The sequence below is a fragment of the Lissotriton helveticus genome, chromosome 5_1 (genome assembly GCF_964261635.1).
Source record: "Lissotriton helveticus chromosome 5_1, aLisHel1.1, whole genome shotgun sequence".
Lineage (NCBI taxonomy): Eukaryota > Metazoa > Chordata > Amphibia > Caudata > Salamandridae > Lissotriton > Lissotriton helveticus.
In genome coordinates, this window is record NC_136065.1 from 74,135,158 (window position 1) to 74,154,368 (window position 19,211).

The 19,211-nt window shown below is 47.7% G+C and overlaps 1 protein-coding gene across 1 annotated transcript in view; it reads left to right on the forward strand.

The window, feature by feature from the left end:
• LOC144754144 (flotillin-1) overlaps positions 1-19,211 on the forward strand; it is a 181,108-nt gene that overhangs the window by 68,293 nt on the left and 93,604 nt on the right. The window contains exons 2-3 of the mRNA XM_078641723.1: positions 14,464-14,532; positions 15,171-15,246. Coding sequence (XP_078497849.1) covers positions 14,487-14,532; positions 15,171-15,246 — 122 coding nt within the window. The 5' untranslated portion in view covers positions 14,464-14,486. The remainder of the gene's footprint in view (positions 1-14,463; positions 14,533-15,170; positions 15,247-19,211) is intronic.

The following is a 19,211-nucleotide window of genomic DNA, read 5'->3' on the forward strand; positions in this document are numbered from 1 at the left end:
TTGGTACTCCCCCTAGGTTAGGGAGGATCCAAAAATCATCACCTGTCTCACTGCTTGCTAATTTTTCAGTTTCACTTTTGTGAAAGTACTATATGGACTTTAGCATATAAAGATAGAGATACTTATTTTATTATAACTGGCACTGTGTAGTCAGACCCTCCAGCATTTCGCGATTCACGAAAAAATCGCGAAATCAGCTAACTAGCACGATGGCTGCGATATTTGCAATATTGGCCGCGATATTTACAAAAAGTGTCTACCGGGAGACACCAAAACGAACAATGCCCTTTTATTGGCTATGCGTGCAAACGTCACTATGTGGCACCGTCCAATATCTGATTCCTCCTGGCCAAGCTGTGAGAGGAGACGTGCGCAGCATTAACTGCATAATCTTTACGTGTGGCCACATCGTTCTGTTCCTTGGGAACTCGGTCGGGGTGCACCTCTCAGAGAGACGCGATGGCAGGTGCACCGGATCTCTCCTTCCCAGGACGTCTTCCGCTTCAATCCCAACACCCAGTACAGGTCTGTCGTAGCAAAATATTGCTTTCAACGCGCCATGAGGCCCGGCTTTAATAAGGAGAGCATACAAGGGGAGAGGGGTTGGCCTAACGGCTAAGGCGCTCGACCTCGGACCTGGGGATCTGGGTTCGAGTCTCGGTAACGACGCCAAAAACCCCCTGTGATTCTGTGCAAATCACTTAATCTCCCCGTGCCTAAAATGAAAGTGTGTCCTCATGTAACGTAACTGGTGCTATGTAAAGCGCTCTGATAACTGATTCGGTTCGGTTCTAGTTCGCGCTATATACAACTCTGCAAACAAACAAACAACTTTAGTGGTGACCTTTTTAAGGAGGGGTTGCGAGCTTGGAAGTGCGTGGAAGACAGGAGAAGCGGATACTCTGGGGGCATATTTGCCATTTCTGCATTTGAAGGGGGCTCTCCCTTTTCTTCAACCAAAAGTGCCTCCCCCCGCTCTTTCCTGTCTCATCACGCTTTATCTGCAGCGCCTCTCTTTTTATGCACCTAATTTTCCTATGGTGCTTTAGAGTGGCCTTTCGAAAGCGTGAGAGCTATAGGGCCGATCAACATTACCAGACTTCAAGCTAGGAGAACAGTGACAACAAAGGGGGGAAAAAAAGCTGGGATAAAGTAAGAACCGGCAACAGCAGATCCACAGGAAATGTTGAGTGGCATCAACATGAGACAGCTCTGATATTTGGCTGCTTTGGTTTGTCAGCAGCGGTGGCCAGCTCCCAAGAAAACCTTTGGGCCTATACACTATTTTTTCGACATATTAAGTAATATTCAGTACTATATTTACAGAAAAAATCTTGCGCTCGAGTTTGCCTCCAGATTCGTTTTTTCTGATTTTGTGCATACTCTCGTTTTCAAAAGTTGCATGCTGTGCACTCCCCTGTTCACCTTTTTTCATTCTTACCTTTTAGAAGTACATGCTGGTCAGTTCACTAGGCGCAAACCAGTCAATAACAACCAATCGGACACTGGTACTCTGACATTCAGTGGCGGTGCATTTTATGCAAAGGTACATTCCTGCTGCTTTCCCTTACATCTCACCTGTATCCATTCAGTATTCGGCTGCATCTACCAATGCTTCAATTCGTTACTGGTAATTGCATTACTCCCAGCACATTTTCAACATAATTAATGAAACCCCTCCCTCCGTCCTGCTAGAGACAGGCCAACTGTATACTATGCCTAAGGGCCAAAGGTGCTGACCTTGGAGCTGGGGAGCCAGGTTCGAGCCTGCCGTCCACTATACTATGATTCTGGGCAGATCACTTAATATCCCGGGCCTACTAAAAATGAATGTGTTCTAGTGCAACATAACCGGTGTTCATGTAAACCCCTCCAATACCTTCGGGCCGAGTTCTCACTATATAAAAACCGCAGAAAAAAAGCTAAAACTTGAGAACGCAAGGGGGAGGGTCTATTTCAACTTTTGGAAAATAACTGGGTGCATCTGTGAGGCGCAGCAGCTTCACTTTGTCATTAATTAGGGGTGAAAATCATACCAGGCGGTAATGTGGGTACTTATTTCTTTATTTTAGGCTGCCTCCTTCCTAGATCATTGATGTATTGCATCGCACGGCTAGCAGAGAGGTGAATGCACCTGCAGCAAAGCTCTGGGTGTGGCAGCCTTTCACCCTTCAGAGAAAGTTAAAAAGCAGAGTTCAGGAATAGCAACAGGAACACTTATACGTTACCGTGGTAACACCCCGTGGCACATTCTGAACGGGTCCAGGTGGCAGAGGTGCCCAGGCAGGGGTGCCTTCATGGTTGCTAGAACACCCCAGGGAGAAGTAGTGCCCCCTCTCACAAGGTGCAGATTGGAGCTGTGCCTCCGTAGAGCCGCAGACACTTTAAACATGCCTGGAATACTCTGCTAATTCAGTTTACATTGATTTAAGACTGAAAAGGAATGATTACGAGTAAAATAAAGAGCCGCAACAATGCCGCTAAATTTCCATTTTTGTGCCGCTAAATTTGAAAATCTATGCCGCAATATCCTGGGGTGTCTGTGTAGTATGCCATTTGCATTTTTTTCACAGTACAGGCAAGTACACAGTGTTATCAGCTACGCTACGCAGACTACGTGTACTACGCGAAGTACAAAGTATGCTACGTGTAGTGCTGCTACGCAAACTACGCCCAGGCCTAGTCTCAAGGCTCTGGGGGGGGTGGGTTGCTGCTACTGATCGAAGAGCCAGGTCTTGAGGAGTCTTCTGAAGGCCAGTAGGTCTTGGGTCTGCTGTAAGTTGGTGGGGAGGGTGTTCCAGGTCTTGGCGGCGATGTGGGAGATGGATCTGCCGCCGGCGGTCGTTCTTTGGATGCAGGGGACCGTGGCGAAGGCGAGGCCGATGGAGCGGAGCTTGCGGGTGGGGGCGTAGAAGCTCCGTCGGCTGTTGAGGTATGCTGGGCCGGCGTTGTGGAGGGTCTTGTGTGCGTGGAGGAGGAGCTTGAAGGTTATCCTCTCGTTGACGGGGAGCCAGTGTAAGTCTCACAGGTGGGGTGTGATGTGGCTGCGGCAAGGGGTGTCGAGGATCAGTCGTGCCGAGGTGTTCTGGATGCTTTGCAGCCGTCTCAGGAGCTTGGTTGATGTTCCTGCGTAGAGGGAGTTTCCGTAGTCCAGCCTGCTGGAGAAGAGGGCCTGGGTGACTGTTCTTGTTTCGGTGGGGATCCACTTGAAGATCCTGTGGAGCATTCTTAGGGTGTTGAAGCAGGATGAGGTGACGGCGTTGACCTGTTTAGTCGTGGAGATGGTGGAGTCAGGGATGACCCCAGGTTGCGTGCGTGGTCAGTGGGTGACGGGGCTGTTCCCAATGAGGTCGGCCACCAGGAGTCGTCCCAGGCTGAAGGGGTGGAGCCGAGGATGAGGACCTCCGTCTTGTCCAAGTTCAGCTTCAGTCGGCTGTCCCTCATCCATTCGGCGACGGCCTTCATTCCTTCGTGGAGGTTAGTTTTGGCGGTGTGAGGGTCTTTGGTGAGGGAGATGATCAGCTGAGTCGGCATAGGAGATGATGTTGAGGTTGTGCTGTCGGGCGACGTGGGCGAGGGGTGCCATGTAGGTGTTGAACAGCGTTGGGCTGAGGGAAGAGCCCTGGGGTACGCCGCAGATGATCTCGGTGGCGGTGGAGCGGAAGGGTGGGAGGCGGACGCTCTGAGTTCTGCCGGAGAGGAAGGATATGGTCCAGTCCAGGGCCTTCTCTTGAATCCCGGCGTCGTGTAGGCGTGTTCGTAGTGTGTGGTGGCAGTCCATGTCGAAGGCGGCTGACTGGTCCAGGAGGATGATGGCGGTTGTTTCTCTGTTGTCGAGTAGGGTCCTGATGTCGTCTGTGGCGGCGATGAGGGCGGTTTTGGTGCTGTGGTTGCTGCGGAAGCCGGACTGGGATAGGTCCAGGATGTTGTTGTCCTCGAGGGAGCGGGTTAGTTGTTTGTTGATGATTTTCTCAGTGACCTTCGCCGGGAATGGGAGCAGGGAGATGGGACGGAAGTTCTTGAGGTCCTTGGGGTCCGCCTTGATCTTCTTGAGTAGGGCGTTGATCTCGGCGTGCTTCCAGCTCTCCGGAAAGGTTGCTGTCTCGAAGGAGATGGTAATAGTTTTCCGGAGATGGGGGGCGATGATTGTGCTGGCTTTGTTGAAGATGTGTTGTGGGCAAGGGTCAGACGGGGATCCGGAGTGGACGGATTTTATGATTTTGATGATGTCATCGTCATTGACGTTGGACCATGCGATCAGGCGGCTGGTGGGTGCGGGGGTGGAGGTCTCGGTGGTTGGCGGGGCGGAGGTGGCGTTGAAGCTGTCGTGGATGTCTGCGATCTTGCGGTGGAAGTAGGTGGCCAGTGAGTCGCATAGGTCCTGCGAAGGGGGGATGTCGTTGGTGTTGGAGCTCAAGTTGGAGAGTTCCTTCACGATGTTGAAGAGCTCTTTGCTGTTGTGTGCGTTGTTATCCAGGCGGTCCTTGAATGCGGTCCTCTTGAAGGTTCTGATGAGTTGGTGTCTGCGGGTGGCGTTCTTGAGGGCCGTGTAGTTGTCTGGTGATCGGTCGCGGAGCCAGTTATTCTCCAGTTTCCAGTATGCATGTTTGGAGGCCTGGAGGTCTTCAGTGAACCAGGTGGCTTTCTTGCTGGTGTGGCTGGTGGATGGTGTCTTGAGTGGGGCGAGAGTGTTGGCGCAGTCGTTGATCCACTGTCGGAGCTTGAGGGCGGCGGTGTCGGGTTCGGTGGGGTAGGCTGGTGGGCTCTGGGTGAGGGTGGCAGCTAGCTGTTCTTCGGTGACTTTGCCCCAGCAGCGACGAGGCATCTGTTGGGTGCGGTGGTGTGTGGTGGGCTTCCTGAAGGAGAAATGGACGCAGCGGTGGTCGGTCCAGTGGGGTTCGGTGATGTGGTTGAAGAAGACGTGGTGGCTTGCGGAGAAGATGGGGTCTAGCGTGTGACCAGCGGCGTGGGTGGGTGTTGACACAAGTCCGAGGTTGGTGATCAGGGTGGTGGAGTTGACGTCGTTGTTGTTCTCGAGGTGGAAGTTCAGGTCTCTGAGGAGGATGTAGTCTGTGGAGGCGAGGGCGTGGATGCTGATGAGGTCGGCGATGGAGTCGCTGAACTGAAGTCTGGGTCCGGGGCGGTCTGTAGATTAGGGTTCCTCTGAGGGTGGTGTTGGGGTCGGTGTGAATCTGGAAGTGCAGGTGTTCGGCGGTGCTGAGGGTGTCATTGGTGCTGGTCGAGATGCTGAGGGTGTTCTTGTGGACGATGGCAATTCCACCTCCTGTTCCGTTGGTGCGGTCTCTGCAGGCGATCTTATAGCCTTCCGGGATGGCTATGGCAATGTCGGGTGCTGAGGCGGGGTTCAGCCAGGTTTCCGTCAGGAAGGCGACGTCCGGGGCTGTTGAGTCTAGGAGGTCCCAGATTTCAACGGCATGTTTGCGGGCGGAGCGAGTGTTGAGGAGGATGCACCTCAGGTGGTTGGGTTCGTTCGTTGGTTGGTAGTTTCGCGGGTCGGATGCTGGAGAAGCTGCAGTTCCGGCAGGTGAAGGGCCCTTGGGTGCGCTTCGGGGTGGCCCGGTAGCTGGTGTGTTCTCGTCCGGGGTTGAGTGCGTGGAGGGTGCTGGCTACGTAGTGCAGTCTGGTGTCGTGGTGCCTTCAGGGTCCAGGGGTTCTGGTGCTGGGCGTTTGTAAATGAATGTACAGGATGTGTTACATAAAACTGGGTGACTGCAAGGTGTAGAAGTTACAGATCATCTTCCATAGCTCACAGTGCTATTAGCCTCGCAATGCGCTCAAATGTACACGATAGACCTGCTAAAGATATTTGTGAGGGCTTTAGATATGTCACTTCTTGTGATGCCACTTCCTGTAAAGTCGTGGCTTGTGATGCCACTTTCTATTATGTCAATTCCTGTGATGGCATGTGTGATGATGTGCGCCTTGATGTTGTGCGCCGTGAAGTCGCGCGCCATGATATCACTCGCCGTGATGTGACTTGCATACTGCTTAACTAGATTTGTCCCCCCATTTTTATTTTTTTTTAAGGACTTGTGCCCTATCCCTTTGTATATAGGCACAGCCTGCATGCAGGCTCAGTCGTTTTTCTCAGCTAGACGGGAGAGTTGCATCGTGTTGGGAAACTGCCTAGCCGGACATTCAGCCGCTTGTGTTTTCCCTTAACCCAAACAGTTCTCCTTGATTTGGTTGTGGTTTTAAGAGACTGTATGTGCTGATTGTCATCCAAGCGCGTCATCTTTTTGATATCAACGCTTAGTTAAGTGAGGTGAGCTTCTTAGCTGCTAAATTAATGGCTCAGTTAAAGACTTTCACCCGCAGCAATTAGCAAGGTAAGCATTGGGTATTTTTGTGACTGTACCTGTGTTTTTGACAAACCCAGTTTGGGTCACCAAACCAGAGAGTCTTATGTTGCCCAATCGATGCGCTCGACCAGCAAGAGTGGCGGAGTATTTTGGCTCTCCGTATAACAAAGCAATTAGCTGGTAATTTGATGGTAATGATTTCTTCCCAGCTTTGTCGATCGGGGCTATGATCGACCCCCAAAAGCATAGTTGTAAAGGTGGCACAGGTGTTCAACCCAATTTAGAGAGTCTCTATAAAAATAACCTGAGGAAGACCATTGGGGCTGGGGGCACATTCACGACGCCCTAAAATTAATGATTTATTTCACAACATCCAGAAGAATGGCATCTTGAGATCGTTCAGCCTCCAAGTTTGTTGACTTCCTTACGCGATTCGCCTGTACCATCTCGGTGCCTCAAACATTCCCTGAGGTAGGCAGTCCAGGAGGCTTCTAAGATGGGCGAGGATGCAGGCGAGGGCCTGTAGCGTGATTCACCAGCCTCCAGCAATGTCTGGCGACCTTTCTTCTAGTGCCTTTGAGAAGTTTGAGCCAATACACCAAAACAAAGTGGATACTACTGGTCTGTCAATAAAGTGACATACAGCAAAAAAAACAAAGAGTCTGTATCAGCTAAACCTGTGTCATACTGGAAAGGAATCCCATCAGCCCACCAGGTGGCAGAACTTCATCATCTGGGATTTGAAAAGAGACTGGTATATGGTAGCGCAACTCACCTTTTATAATCGTGAGCTGCCGTAACTCAAAACCACCAGTGATGGATAAGGCCATGAATGTAACTTCTGTGGTGCTGAAAAACGAATTGTGCAGTGTTGCTAGATGTGAGGAAAAATCATAAGTGTAATATAAAATTGACTACCATGATAAAAAAAAAGTAACTTTATTGAAGGCTTACCACAGTGTCAAGACTAAAAACAGTGTGTAGATAGTTTGTCATAATAACTATCATTGGTTGACTAGAAAGGCCAAGTTTGAGGCAATACCAGTCTGCCTCTGACTTTCTTGACTCCCATGTTGCTCTTTTATGTGGGGATCTTACCTTGGGTGGGACAGCCCTCCGAATTAGGGATCTTGATCTGTGTGGAGCATCCGCAGTGCATGATTCAGGTGACATCATAGGTGTGCCTCGCTGCTCAACCCTGACCTGCGTGTTACATGGGCGAGCACCTCCCTCTTCCATTCCGTGCACACACGTGGCCACTAGAACCAACACGTTCTTTTTCAGTTCCGTAATTTTGGAAGGTCCCTTGTAACTGGATCTCCCTTTAGGAACCCAACCCTGTCGTTCTATAAATACCAGCTCGTCCACCTCCGCTTCCTCCTAGCCACACAGCGCTTGGTGTTAAAACATTCACAATATCCCCTTCGATAATTTCTCACTTTACTTGCATCTCTCACCAACAGCTTCTTTTGACCACCCAACCAAAGAGGATTGAGTTTAGTTCCCACCAGCCTCCTCCTTAATGACTGAAAAGGAGGAATGTAGTGATGGTTTGGGGTTGTACGCTGAGCCCACAATTTCTTTTTTTAATTAAAAAAAAAATATTTGTATTAGATTTTTTTATCCCATTTTATGCAAGGAAGACAGAGTAGAAAAACAGATATTACATAAAACATGTTGAACTGCAAGGAAAAAAAAAAGAAAGGGAAAAAAAAAACAGATACAAAGAAAACAATTTCCATTATATCCAGTCTGTGACTGGGGCCCAAATCTTAATAACAGTGGCCAAATCTTAATAACAGTGGACCTCTTTTTCCGCCCCATGGTCCTATATAAAGCCAATTCCAGATTATACATTGCTAAAAGGCGAGCACGCCATTAGCAGGACTAATCCAGTCGTTTGTAATACATGCAAGCACTAGCGCCATACATATGAATACAAAGCTTTTCCTAAACTCAGAAAATTTATTAAAACATACATCTGAAGTAACACTTATCAAAACCAATTCCCCAGTTATGGTTACCGGTGTACCCAATAATAATCCCAAAAATTGTTCAATAGAAAGAAATAAGTCAACTAACTTTGGGCAAGCAAAGAACATATGCACAGCCTTAGCAGCAGCTTCACATCTGCTACAAGTAGTCCCAGCCGTTTTTCCCAATTTAGATATCTTTCTGCCCACAATTTCTAATGCAAAATCACCCAGACGGACATCCTTCGTTCAGTTGCTACTAACGCATCCCCCTACACCGGCCGATTCATCCTTTCCACAAGACCATTTGCTTGTGGTGAGTACAAATCAGTGGATTAATGTTCAATAGACAAATCTTTCATTAAATGTGTCCTGTCATCTGAGACCATTTGAACACCATTGACTGTGACAAGTGTATTCAGAACACCCTCACATGCAAACGCATCCTTCGGAGACTCGAAGACCGTCTGGGTGGTAACAGACCCTACACAACCCGCTGATACCCATGTTGGGGTGCAGTGCAGCCTGCAAGGACCAAAACAAAGATTTACCCTTGTGACAACAAAGCAAAAGGTCCAACTATATGGAGACCAATCTTGCTCCAAGGGTCTTCAGGTTTAGCTACTGGGAAAGGTGGAGCAGCCCTGATGAGCCTGGACTTGTCGTTGGTAGCGCACTGCAAACAACCCTTCAAACCACCTTAGTCTAACCATACTAGGCCACCAGTCTCTCTCACACTCTCCTCTTGGTGAGTTTCCTGCCTAGATGTCCTCTGTGAGCTCGAGGAATGCTTATCCTACTGAAGGCCGCTGGAGGTGCAAGGTGGTCCCAACAATCTAACTTTTTTCCATGATGCTTAATTCATGCCAAACCTTACAAAAAGCCTTGTCAACGTTTGACAACTCTGAAAAATCAGGCCAACCTTGGACCTTATAAGTTATATTATTCCACTCCAACAAGCAACGTCTTAAACTCCTCCTGAGTTGTCCCTTGAAGAGACAAAGCATTATAGCTGTCGCTCATCGGTGGGACTGGTGAATTAAAAAAAACATTTCAAATCCATAGCGTTCCAATGCATGAAAGCTTAAAGAAAGAGTTACAATGGGGAACTCTCGTCACCTGGTCCTTGAGGTTCTCTGGTCACTGCGAGTGACCGAGATGAACCTGGAGGTGATGCCGAAAAGGACTGAGTGCACAGGTAGGAGGGTGAGTCCATAAGGGGGCGAGAGCAAAGAGTACAAGGTTACAGGGCGGGCGGCTTGTGAAGGGTCTGCAGCTCTTGGAGACCCCAAGACAGGTCTTGGAAGGGTGCCAGGCTGAGACTGGGTGAGCTCAGACCATGGCCGGGCGCCCCTCCCCTACATCCCCGGAGAGTTGCTTAAGCCATGGATGAAGATATTCTAACATCTATTCCTGCTCTTGAGTGTTTGTGAACGATGCACAGGTGTCCTTGTCACTGGAGGAGCTTTGGTGAGCAGGTTTCTTCTTTTGGTGGGTGAGGGCAGCTTTAGAACTGCCTGGAATCAATTAGTACTGTAAGATTGAAGTGCCTTGTGTGGCCACCAGAGTCAGTGTACCTAATAGTACCGGTATCCATGGACCTCGGGAGCCCAGCTGGGCTAGAGTTTTCTTGCTTGTCCTGGGATAACTGCAAGACCCATCCTAGCAAACGACCTTTGCAGTGCAGATGTGGTGTGTGTGATGGGTGTGGCTGATGCCCGTGCTAGTGCCCTGGCTCTGCAGGGAGAAGACCCCCCAATCCATAAGGAGTGCCAGGGTTCATTGTACGGCTGCTGTCCAAACCCGAGGCTGGTGGTGGAACCAACGCTGTGGAGACGGCGCTGGATCACTGAGAGGACCAGGCGCATGCTCTTGGTGACTCACATGGAGTGGATTTGGGAAGAGGTTTGAAGAAGGAAGACTTCAGAAGGAAATCTCATTTGGATGAAACGGGGCGCCTCCGATCGACTCCAGGCGCGGTGTTTCCCATCTGACCATAGAACAAGCCACTAACAGAGGCCTGCTTCCAAGGGAAATGTTTGTGCAGGAGAATCCAGAGGGCGGATCATGTTTCTTCCTAATTTCTCACTGACATCAAAACCAGCCCCCGCTCTGTCATTCAAGTCATTTTGGGACATAGATTTAGAGATGACTATGCCGGGGCCCAACTGCGAACCCGAGGAGGCCCATTAAAAGTTCACATATTATTAGTATCTCCACCCCACTGAACTGAGGACACTTTACAATACAACCATCACACCCCGCTGGAGGAGCAGTGACCTACTATTGGGGGACTTCGACCGTGTGTGGTGAGATTGTCTAGTTTTTGCTCCATTGGAACAAAGGCCCAGATGTACAACCGTTTTTTGCAGTCACAAAAGGGAAATCAACCCGTTTGCAACCGTAAAAAACGGTGGTGGCATGTACAAATGCTATTTTACGAGTCACTTACTCTCAAAAAAGTGTTTGTGACTCGCTATTAGGCAGAGGTGTGTCAACGGCGTACCTTCCGAATAACAACTCTGACACCTATGAACTATTGTTTTGCAACCGCATTTGCAATCGCAAAACACTTGCAGTTTACCACCTACTTGAAAGTGCTGAAGTATATTGGTGAAGTATGTCTTAAAATGAGATTTCTTAGTGGCAAATTGAGGAGTTACGGGAAAATGAAGTGTGAATTAGTTGATGATTCTGGATTTTTGCTGAGAAGAGGTAAAGTAGTATGTCCTTTAAGTTTCAGATTTAGGATTTAGTCACTTAGTCATGAGGGGCACCTCTGTGTAGTTCAAAACAAGAAAAGAGTTGAGGTCTGATCCTGGGGTTTGGATACAAACTGTGGAATTGAAGGGTCAATTTGGGATTGTATCGAGTGTAATACTACAGATAAGTCCCAACATTGTGCTCGGACATGCCTTGGGAAGCGTTGGGAAGTGACATTTTTGAGACCCATACAAGGTGTTAATTGGTATTCTACATTTATTATTGTGGTATTGGATTTCTTACTCTAAAAGGCCTTAAACTGGTATTGTGAAAAGAGTGGATTTTGATAAAGTGTTCCATTGGCAGGGTTACCCAGGTCGGTCCTTGGTAAGAATGGACCTTAGTTCAACCCTGAATCCTTAGAAGCTTTTTTCAACAGAATGGAATAGTGCATAGGATCAAAACACTATATCACCCTGTGAATAATGGTTCTGTCGAGAGAATTAATAGAGTAATCAAAGGTGTTGTTCAAATGGCTAGCAACAGTGGGAAGTGCTGGGAAGTGGAAGTGAAAAAAATGTAGGGCGTGACTCCTACTTTAGGTGGGTTCTGCTCCTCACAACCATGAGAGGTTGGACTGCCTGTAACAAGGGCAGCTTGTGGTGTGTGACTGCAAAGAGATGGGGATGTATGTCTCCAGAATGGGATGAATAAGAATATTGTAGAGACTCAGGCTGTTAGCAAGGAATATTCTGCTCATGTGCATGAGCTCAGGAACTGACGGAGAGAGACACGAGCAGTAGAAGGACCTTATACTTCTCCTAAGCTCTTGAGATGCAAAGGGGAGATAGAACTAGAGCATCTGAGGATGCTTGGATAAAGGCAGTGGTGGTTGGATGAAGAGGAGCGCACTGGTACACGTGCCGAGGGACATTCTGGTACAGGTAGGAGAGTGCAGGACAAGGTAGTGTCGGAGAGAGGGACAGACGAGGTGTCATTCCAAACTCGGGGAAAGGTAAAAGTGAGAATATGGTGGAAGGAACAACCAAATCTGGTCGCGTGATTTCAGTTCTAAATTAACTGGAGGAGTATGTCACGGGATGAACCTTCCTGTTGTATGTTGATATCCAAGCCTATTGTAAACTAAGAATAGATCTTACATTATTTGTTATTTCATGTTATTTCATTTTAGATGTTGTTTTTGTTTGGTATGGGGTTGTGTAGTGTCTGCCTGTGCTTTAACCACACTCGTGCACATGGTATTTTCTTTGTTCTTGTGGTGTATGTGATAGATTTTTGGTTGACTGTGGTTCTAACCTGGTGGTAGTTGCCGTTCGGGAGCCGTGGTGTGAGACTGCTTTCCGGGGTGACTTGTGTCTTCCATCTTTACCACAGGTCCTTGCATGTATGGGGTGCAAGCGGTCCACTGGCTGGTTTTCATCTGTGAGTTCACAATCGGCCAGCAGTGGGGCTACATAGTCACACCTGACATTGTCTGATGAGTGCCCAGAAGCCTACCTCCAGCGCTACCAGTACAACCAGTGCACCCCTATAGGATGGGTCCTGTGTGGGGTTCACATACACACTTCACTCTGTTCGTGGGTCAAGGATCGGTGTCCACTGATTGCCTTGAAAACCCAGAAGGGCAGAGGCTCTGTGATGTCTAGATATTCCTCCTCTTAACTATTGTGTCCAGTGGTCTTGTAGTTTGATGTGAGGGGAGGCTGCGCTGCCTATGTCTCCTCTCCTCTTTTTGGCACAGTGTTACTCCCATGCTGGCTCTGTTGCCTCTCCTCCCTCTGGTACAGTGTTACTCCTGTGCTGGCTCTGTTGCCTCTCCTCCCTCTGGCACCGTGTTACTCCTGTGCTGTCTACGTCGCCTCCCCTCCCTCTGGCAGTGTTACTCCTCTGCTGTCTCCGTCGCCTCCCCTCCCTCTGGCACAGTGTTACTCTATACCCCTTGTAGGCTCTGCGCCTTGGAATAATATACACTATAGTTTTGACATAGGACTGAGGTCAGTATGTCTCTATCGAGTACATTAAACTTAATTAGTTGTTTGTGACAGCTAGCTCAGAGGTCACTAGAAACTTCTCGAATAAACAAGAAGGGATTAGTCTCTGACAACCGCATAAACATGACAACTTTGTTTCCCTTAGAATCGGAACTGTTCTCAGAATCGTGGAAACAATAGATACGTTTCACTCAGTCAATCATGCACGCTTCGTTTCTACAGAGTTACATAGAAATAGGTAGTCGGGCGTTTCAATAAAAAGGGTTTATTGAACAGTCTTAGTTCTCGTGCAAGAGATATAAACTGCTACAATCGTAAGAAAGAATGCGGAGTATAATACATACAGCGTTAGCAGTAGGATCAAATAATACTGCAATAACATGGTTTATAGCTATGGCATATATTCATAAAATACATAAATGACACAGGCTAAAGTATGTATACTCGTCTGGTGCTTCTAAATAGTTCTACCCCAGTGTACCTAACCTAAGTGTAGTACGAGGTAAGAAGTAGGTCCTATTTTTCTATAGCATAGTTTAGCTATAGTTTTGCCAGAAGTCCCTATAGGTTCTAGTCTGCTCCATACCTTAGAATAAGAGAGGCTGGAATCTCTTTCCGGGTCTCGATCTCTAACACCCCGCGAAGGGAGAGTCTGCGAAGAGGGTGACAACGTCTTGTCAGTGCATCAGGCGGGGACTTGATTTCCTTCCGACTGAGCCGTATCAAGCTGTGCAGGCGAGCCGTGGTTTGCCCTGGTAAGTGAAGGTATATTTATACCTTGAAGGTGTTTAGGAATGCCAGTATTGATGTAAAAGTCGGGCAGAGGAACATCATGAATGAACCCCTAAGGAATAGATGTTCATGCACAATAAATGAGCTCTTGGAGAAATCCATATCCAAGCAAGGGGAAGTCCTAAAGGCTTAAGAGTCTGGTTTTCCAAGAACTCGTTGTGACGTGCGATGGATGGATGTAGGTGACCATACCTGTATTCGGTTTGCATGGCTGACTCCTAAATAAGGGCTGAAATCCCATGTCCAAATGCAGGCAATGAGAGGTGTGCCTATACAAGGGCATGATTCGGGAAACCTATATACGGGTAACTAAATCGAAACACAACATTACTCCTGTGCTGTCTCCGTGGCCTCCCCTCCCTCTGGCACAACTTTACTCCCATGTTGTCTCCATCGCCTCCCCTCCCTCTGGCACAGTGTTACTCCTCTGCTGTCTCCGTCGCCTCCCCTCCCTTTGGCACAGTGTTACTCCTGTTTCACAGTCAGCTCCCAGTGACTTTAGATTAATTAAACTTCTCAATATTTTCTTCTCCTCCAACGTCCTTTCTGGTTTACTGAGCCTCCAGGCTAATGTGATTGTTGCTAGCACCAAGAAACCTGTGCTAAATGTAAGAGTGCGAGAAAGACCGCAACCTAACCATCTCATCTTTTTCTTTTCAGGTCCCCCCACCCCCCTTACCAGGATGGCGTTCTACACATGCGGGCCCAACGAGGCCATGGTGGTGTCCGGTAAGATCTCCTTTCCAAACTGCTACAGGAGAGGGTGAAATATGGGGTCGGAGTCTCACACACCATTCTATTCTTGGCCCTTGTCATGGTGGTTGTTTGTGGCTGTGTGCTGTTGTGCATTCATGTATGCTGCTGTGCTTAAAATTGTTGACTTCCTTCTAATAGGCAGGTTCTTAAACTCCTAAAAAGTTTTCCATAGACTGTAGAGTACCTAGACATCTTATGATAAAGAAAGGCCACCTTTACAGTATCTGTACCCTACCCTAGAGGGGAAGGTTGATCAAGGGCAGGGTCTTTAAATTTGGTTTTCCCCAGAATTCTGTGTGTGCCTGTGAGAAACCACCCAGATGGTACCTCCATCCAATGTGTTTGTGGCATCCTTGGAGAAATGCTCTGGTTCAGCCACCAGGTGCTGGTGTCATTGGTGGGAATATCCCAGAATGGAGGAGGAGCCATCTCTCCTCTTCCAGAGGACCAAATCCTTTCCTCCAGTCATGGCCACTGAAGAGGGGAGTTTGGAGGGGCAGAAGGTGGTTCTTCGCGATCTCAGTGGTAGTTCTTCTGCTTTAAGTAAAATGCTGGTCTTACAAAAGTGTGTTCCGTCTGCTGGGTCTTACGCTCTTGGGGTTTTCTTGCAGGGCTCTGTCGCAGTCCACCCGTGATGGTTGCTGGAGGAAGCGTGTTCGTTCTTCCGTGTGTCCAGCAGATTCAGAGGTAGGTACCTGCTCCTTGTCCGAACCTCTCTGTAGCTGTAAGATCATGCTTTCCTTATGTCTTCACAATTACTTTTCAATTCTCTTATATCAAGTTTGCGGCTGCTGCCTACCGAAGGCATCTGAAGCACACACTGTTTTTGTTGTGCGAGGTGGAACTAATTGTGTACAATTGTCCAGATCTAGAGGGCAGTGGGATTGTCTTTCGATTCTTTCCCGATAAACCAAATCAATTCTCTAAGATGGATAAGGTCTACTTTACAGCAAAGCTTGCCGAAGTGACTGAGATCTCTTGCAGCAATGTCAGCCCTAATGAAAGACTGAATCCAGCTTCACTCAACATTCTCAGAAAGACTTTTAATTCTGTGGAAGTCTGTGCTATTAAAAGGCATATATAATACATGCGAAATTCCTTGTGAAGATGAAAGGAAGATTAGATGTTTTGTTTCTCCACCTCTATTCTTCATGTCTACTGTGATACTCCCCTCTTATCCTTTTTGTCCGGTACTACGCTTGACAATCGGGGGGCTTCTGCTTCAGTCAGGAGTGGTGTCGCGTGAGCTCTATTTCTACCAAGTCAAGGATGGAGTGAGCTGCAAAGGAGGGGGCTGGACTTAGTCAGAAGCTGCAGAACCAGCCCTATCTTGGAAGGTTGTATTAATTAGGTCAACGGACAGCCAAGTAAGTTGCTCTGAATCTGTAGAACACATTCCTCATGAGAAGTACTATTCGGACCACCTGCTTATAGGGTCTCGACAAGGATCTATATGGGTGAAATCTAGTTCCCGATATTCGCATAGATCTATGAATTTAAGACGCCTAGTGCCTAGATGACATTTACAGGAGACCATTTTCCCCAAAGCGCCATTGTCTGCCTCTTACCAAGCGACCTTGTGTTCACGAATTTCCAAAATGGAGAATCCACTCAATGATGACCAATATGTAGAAACTTTAGTTGGAATGTTAGATGATTTTCTTGGAAAAAATGTACCGTAACCAGGATGGAATACCTTGCTCTCAATATCATCTATCTGACGATATTTCTTCTTATACTTCCTAAAATATTAGACAAAAAATGTAGGAACTGGATGAGGGGGACAAAGAGCGTGTTTGCAGTGGGGGATTTAGAAGGAAAAAGCTCACTATTTAAAACAAAATAAGGAATAGCGAAAAATGTTCTGAAGGGGCAGGTTTAAAGGCAAGAAAATCATAGCCGGCATAACATAAGTTGGAGGGGTGAATCGAAACCCCGGCTATGCCATTATAAATATTTGCAAAGAAGGGTTTTCACAGGCAGGTTGGTTTCACCAGCCTCATGACTGATATTCAAGAGGAAAATCATAAAAAAAACTGAGTAAGTGGGTCATCGAAACCGGTTACAACCTGTTGTAGATTCATTAATGAGAATGTATGTACGTAGTATGTAAGTATGTAAGTAGTTTCTGTAGCACAAAAGGCCGCGGAGTGCTGTACATGGTCAAAGACGAGCGTAATGTCAACAATAAGAGAGGAAGCTGGGTTTTGGGCAATTAATGCAATGTGAAGTTCTGTTCTTTAAAGAGGTGAAACTTCGACTCTTTTCTGAGTCAAAGAAGCATTGGGGCGGTCCAGATGAACATGGGGTTGTTGTTCTAGATCATAGATGCATAGATCGAAAAGGCCTGCTGTCTTTTGTTTTTTCTTTTTTACACTTTTCATTTTGAGTCTGATGGTGACCTGGTGGCAGGTGTGTTGAGAACCCCCAGAGATGGTGTGCCAGTCTGAAAGACAAGCAAGAGTTGCTGGTCAGGAAAGCGTTGTAAATGGTGCAGCTAGTTCTGAAGACGTGGGCCGGCATGAGAAGTTAATGGCGTACCATCCGGATAGGGCTGTTGTCATCATATTTCTTCAGGTCCTGGATGAGAATTGCTGCAGTGTGTGGAATGCCCCTATGGATTCCCATTGTGGAGTCGTGGACTGCATGGTGTGGGGGGGGGTACCACCTTCCAGGTGTAAGAGTAGGAGGGGATGAACAGAAGTTCTGAAGTCACTGTCTAGATGAAATAGTTTGACTTTCGTTAGAAGAGAGAGCTGGTCCCACACAGTCTTTGTTTTTTTGGCAATGGGTTCCTTAAGGGTGAGGTTGGTGTCCAGGATGAAAAAGTTGAGGTTTGAAGCCGTCAAGCTTCATGTCATTGAGTCAGGTCTGTACTTTCTTGTTTGTTGTTCTTGGCAAATAACACGAATTCTGTCTTGGTTGGGTTGAGCTTCAGGTTGGTGCTGGAAATCTAGGTCTGGATGATGTGGAGACAGCGCTTGAGGAATTGGATGTCTGAAGTAGAGGAGTAGAGTTCTGCATCATCGGCATATTGGTGAATCTCGATGCTGTTTTCTGTGAATAGAGCACAATCAGCTCCATGTAGAGGCTGAAGATGACGGGTGACAGTATGTAGCCCTGGAACCTCCGCAGGTGACGGGGATCTTCTGTGACCTGGAGGTGCCCATGTAACCAAACTGGTGGTTGTTGATAAAGTATGAGGTGAACCAGTGATGGACTTTGCCCTTGAATCCCATGCGAGACTTCGGGATGCGTTTGAGGGTGGGGGGCGTTTGTGTTGAAGGCAGCTGGGAGGTCCAGCAATATCAGCAGACGGGGTCATCTGTGGTCAAGAGGGCATTGTCTACCATGTGTACATTGGTCGTGTCCGTGCTGCAGCGTAACCGAAAGCCAGACAGGTTTGTGCGGAGATGGTGAGCACTGATGTGATCTGGGCGTTGAACATTGACTGCTTTTTAATGATCGTACCGATAATTAGTAGACGGCATTGGGCTGGCAATTGCTTCGGTCATCGGGGTCTAGTGTAGGTTACTTAAGGAGTGGGAGGATCGGTCCTGTCGTGAGAGCTTCTGGGAAGATGCTTTGAGTGAGTTAGGCATTGAATGTGGTGAGTAGGGGGGAGGGCTTTGATGTAGGACAAGCGTTAAACATCCTCTTTATAGGAAATGGCTTTGCGGGAGCTGAATCTGACAGCAAGTTCTGGGAGAGACAGGGCTTTGAAGGATGGCCATTGTGGGTTCTATGAGCAGGGGGTGGATGTCGGAGGAGAAACAACTTGGCATCGCCGATCTTCTGCATAAGAAGATGTTGATGGCTTTGCTCTTTTCTATTGAGTGAGGAGTATATCGGTCCCACGGGGGCTGATGCAGTGCTGGATTGTCTTTTTAAAGCATTCTACTTCTGTTGGTGGCTTCATTGATGGTGTTGGTCTAGTACTTTACTTTGGCTGACGTGATAAGTTTTCCCCATGTTGCTAAGAGAGACTTCAGTATCAAGAGGTCCTCAGGAGTTTTCTTTTTTGTCAGTGTATTTTACTGTCTGTGGCTGGATCGTTTGTCAGCAGGGTTTTTAGAGTATCGGGGTGCTAGATGCTATGGCTTGCCCTGGCATGTTGTTATTGGGGTCTGGATGTCCGCACAAAAAAATCCTGAAGTTGTTCAGAAGGGTGTTGAAGCCTCGAACGTGGAGTTCATAGGGTGAGAGATGTGTTCAAGAATTAGGTTCTCTATGGAAAAGTCTTTAAAGGATCTAAAGGTTTGGTCTTTTCTTTTGGGTTGACCTTGGTTTGTGGGTAGGACAATGAGCAGGGAAATAGGGATGGTAAAGTGGTCGGTCCAGTTCAGGGGGATTTTGTTGGTTTGCATTGGATTATTGGTGGTGGTGAGAAGACAAGGTTGAGGATGTGGCATTTGGAGTGTGTTGGTTGTGTAACATGCTGCACCACGGTGAGTGTATTGATGAGGTTGAAGAATACTTGTGTATTAATTTCAGCTTGTGTTGTCTCGAACGTTGACGTCACCTAACAGGCTGGCATGAGTGTATCGAATTGACAAGGTGGCAAAGAGATCTAAGAATTCATCAATAAAGCCCTTGTTTGGCCTGGGAGGTCTGTAGATGAGAAGGGAGGTGGTGGTCCTTGATGCACTGAG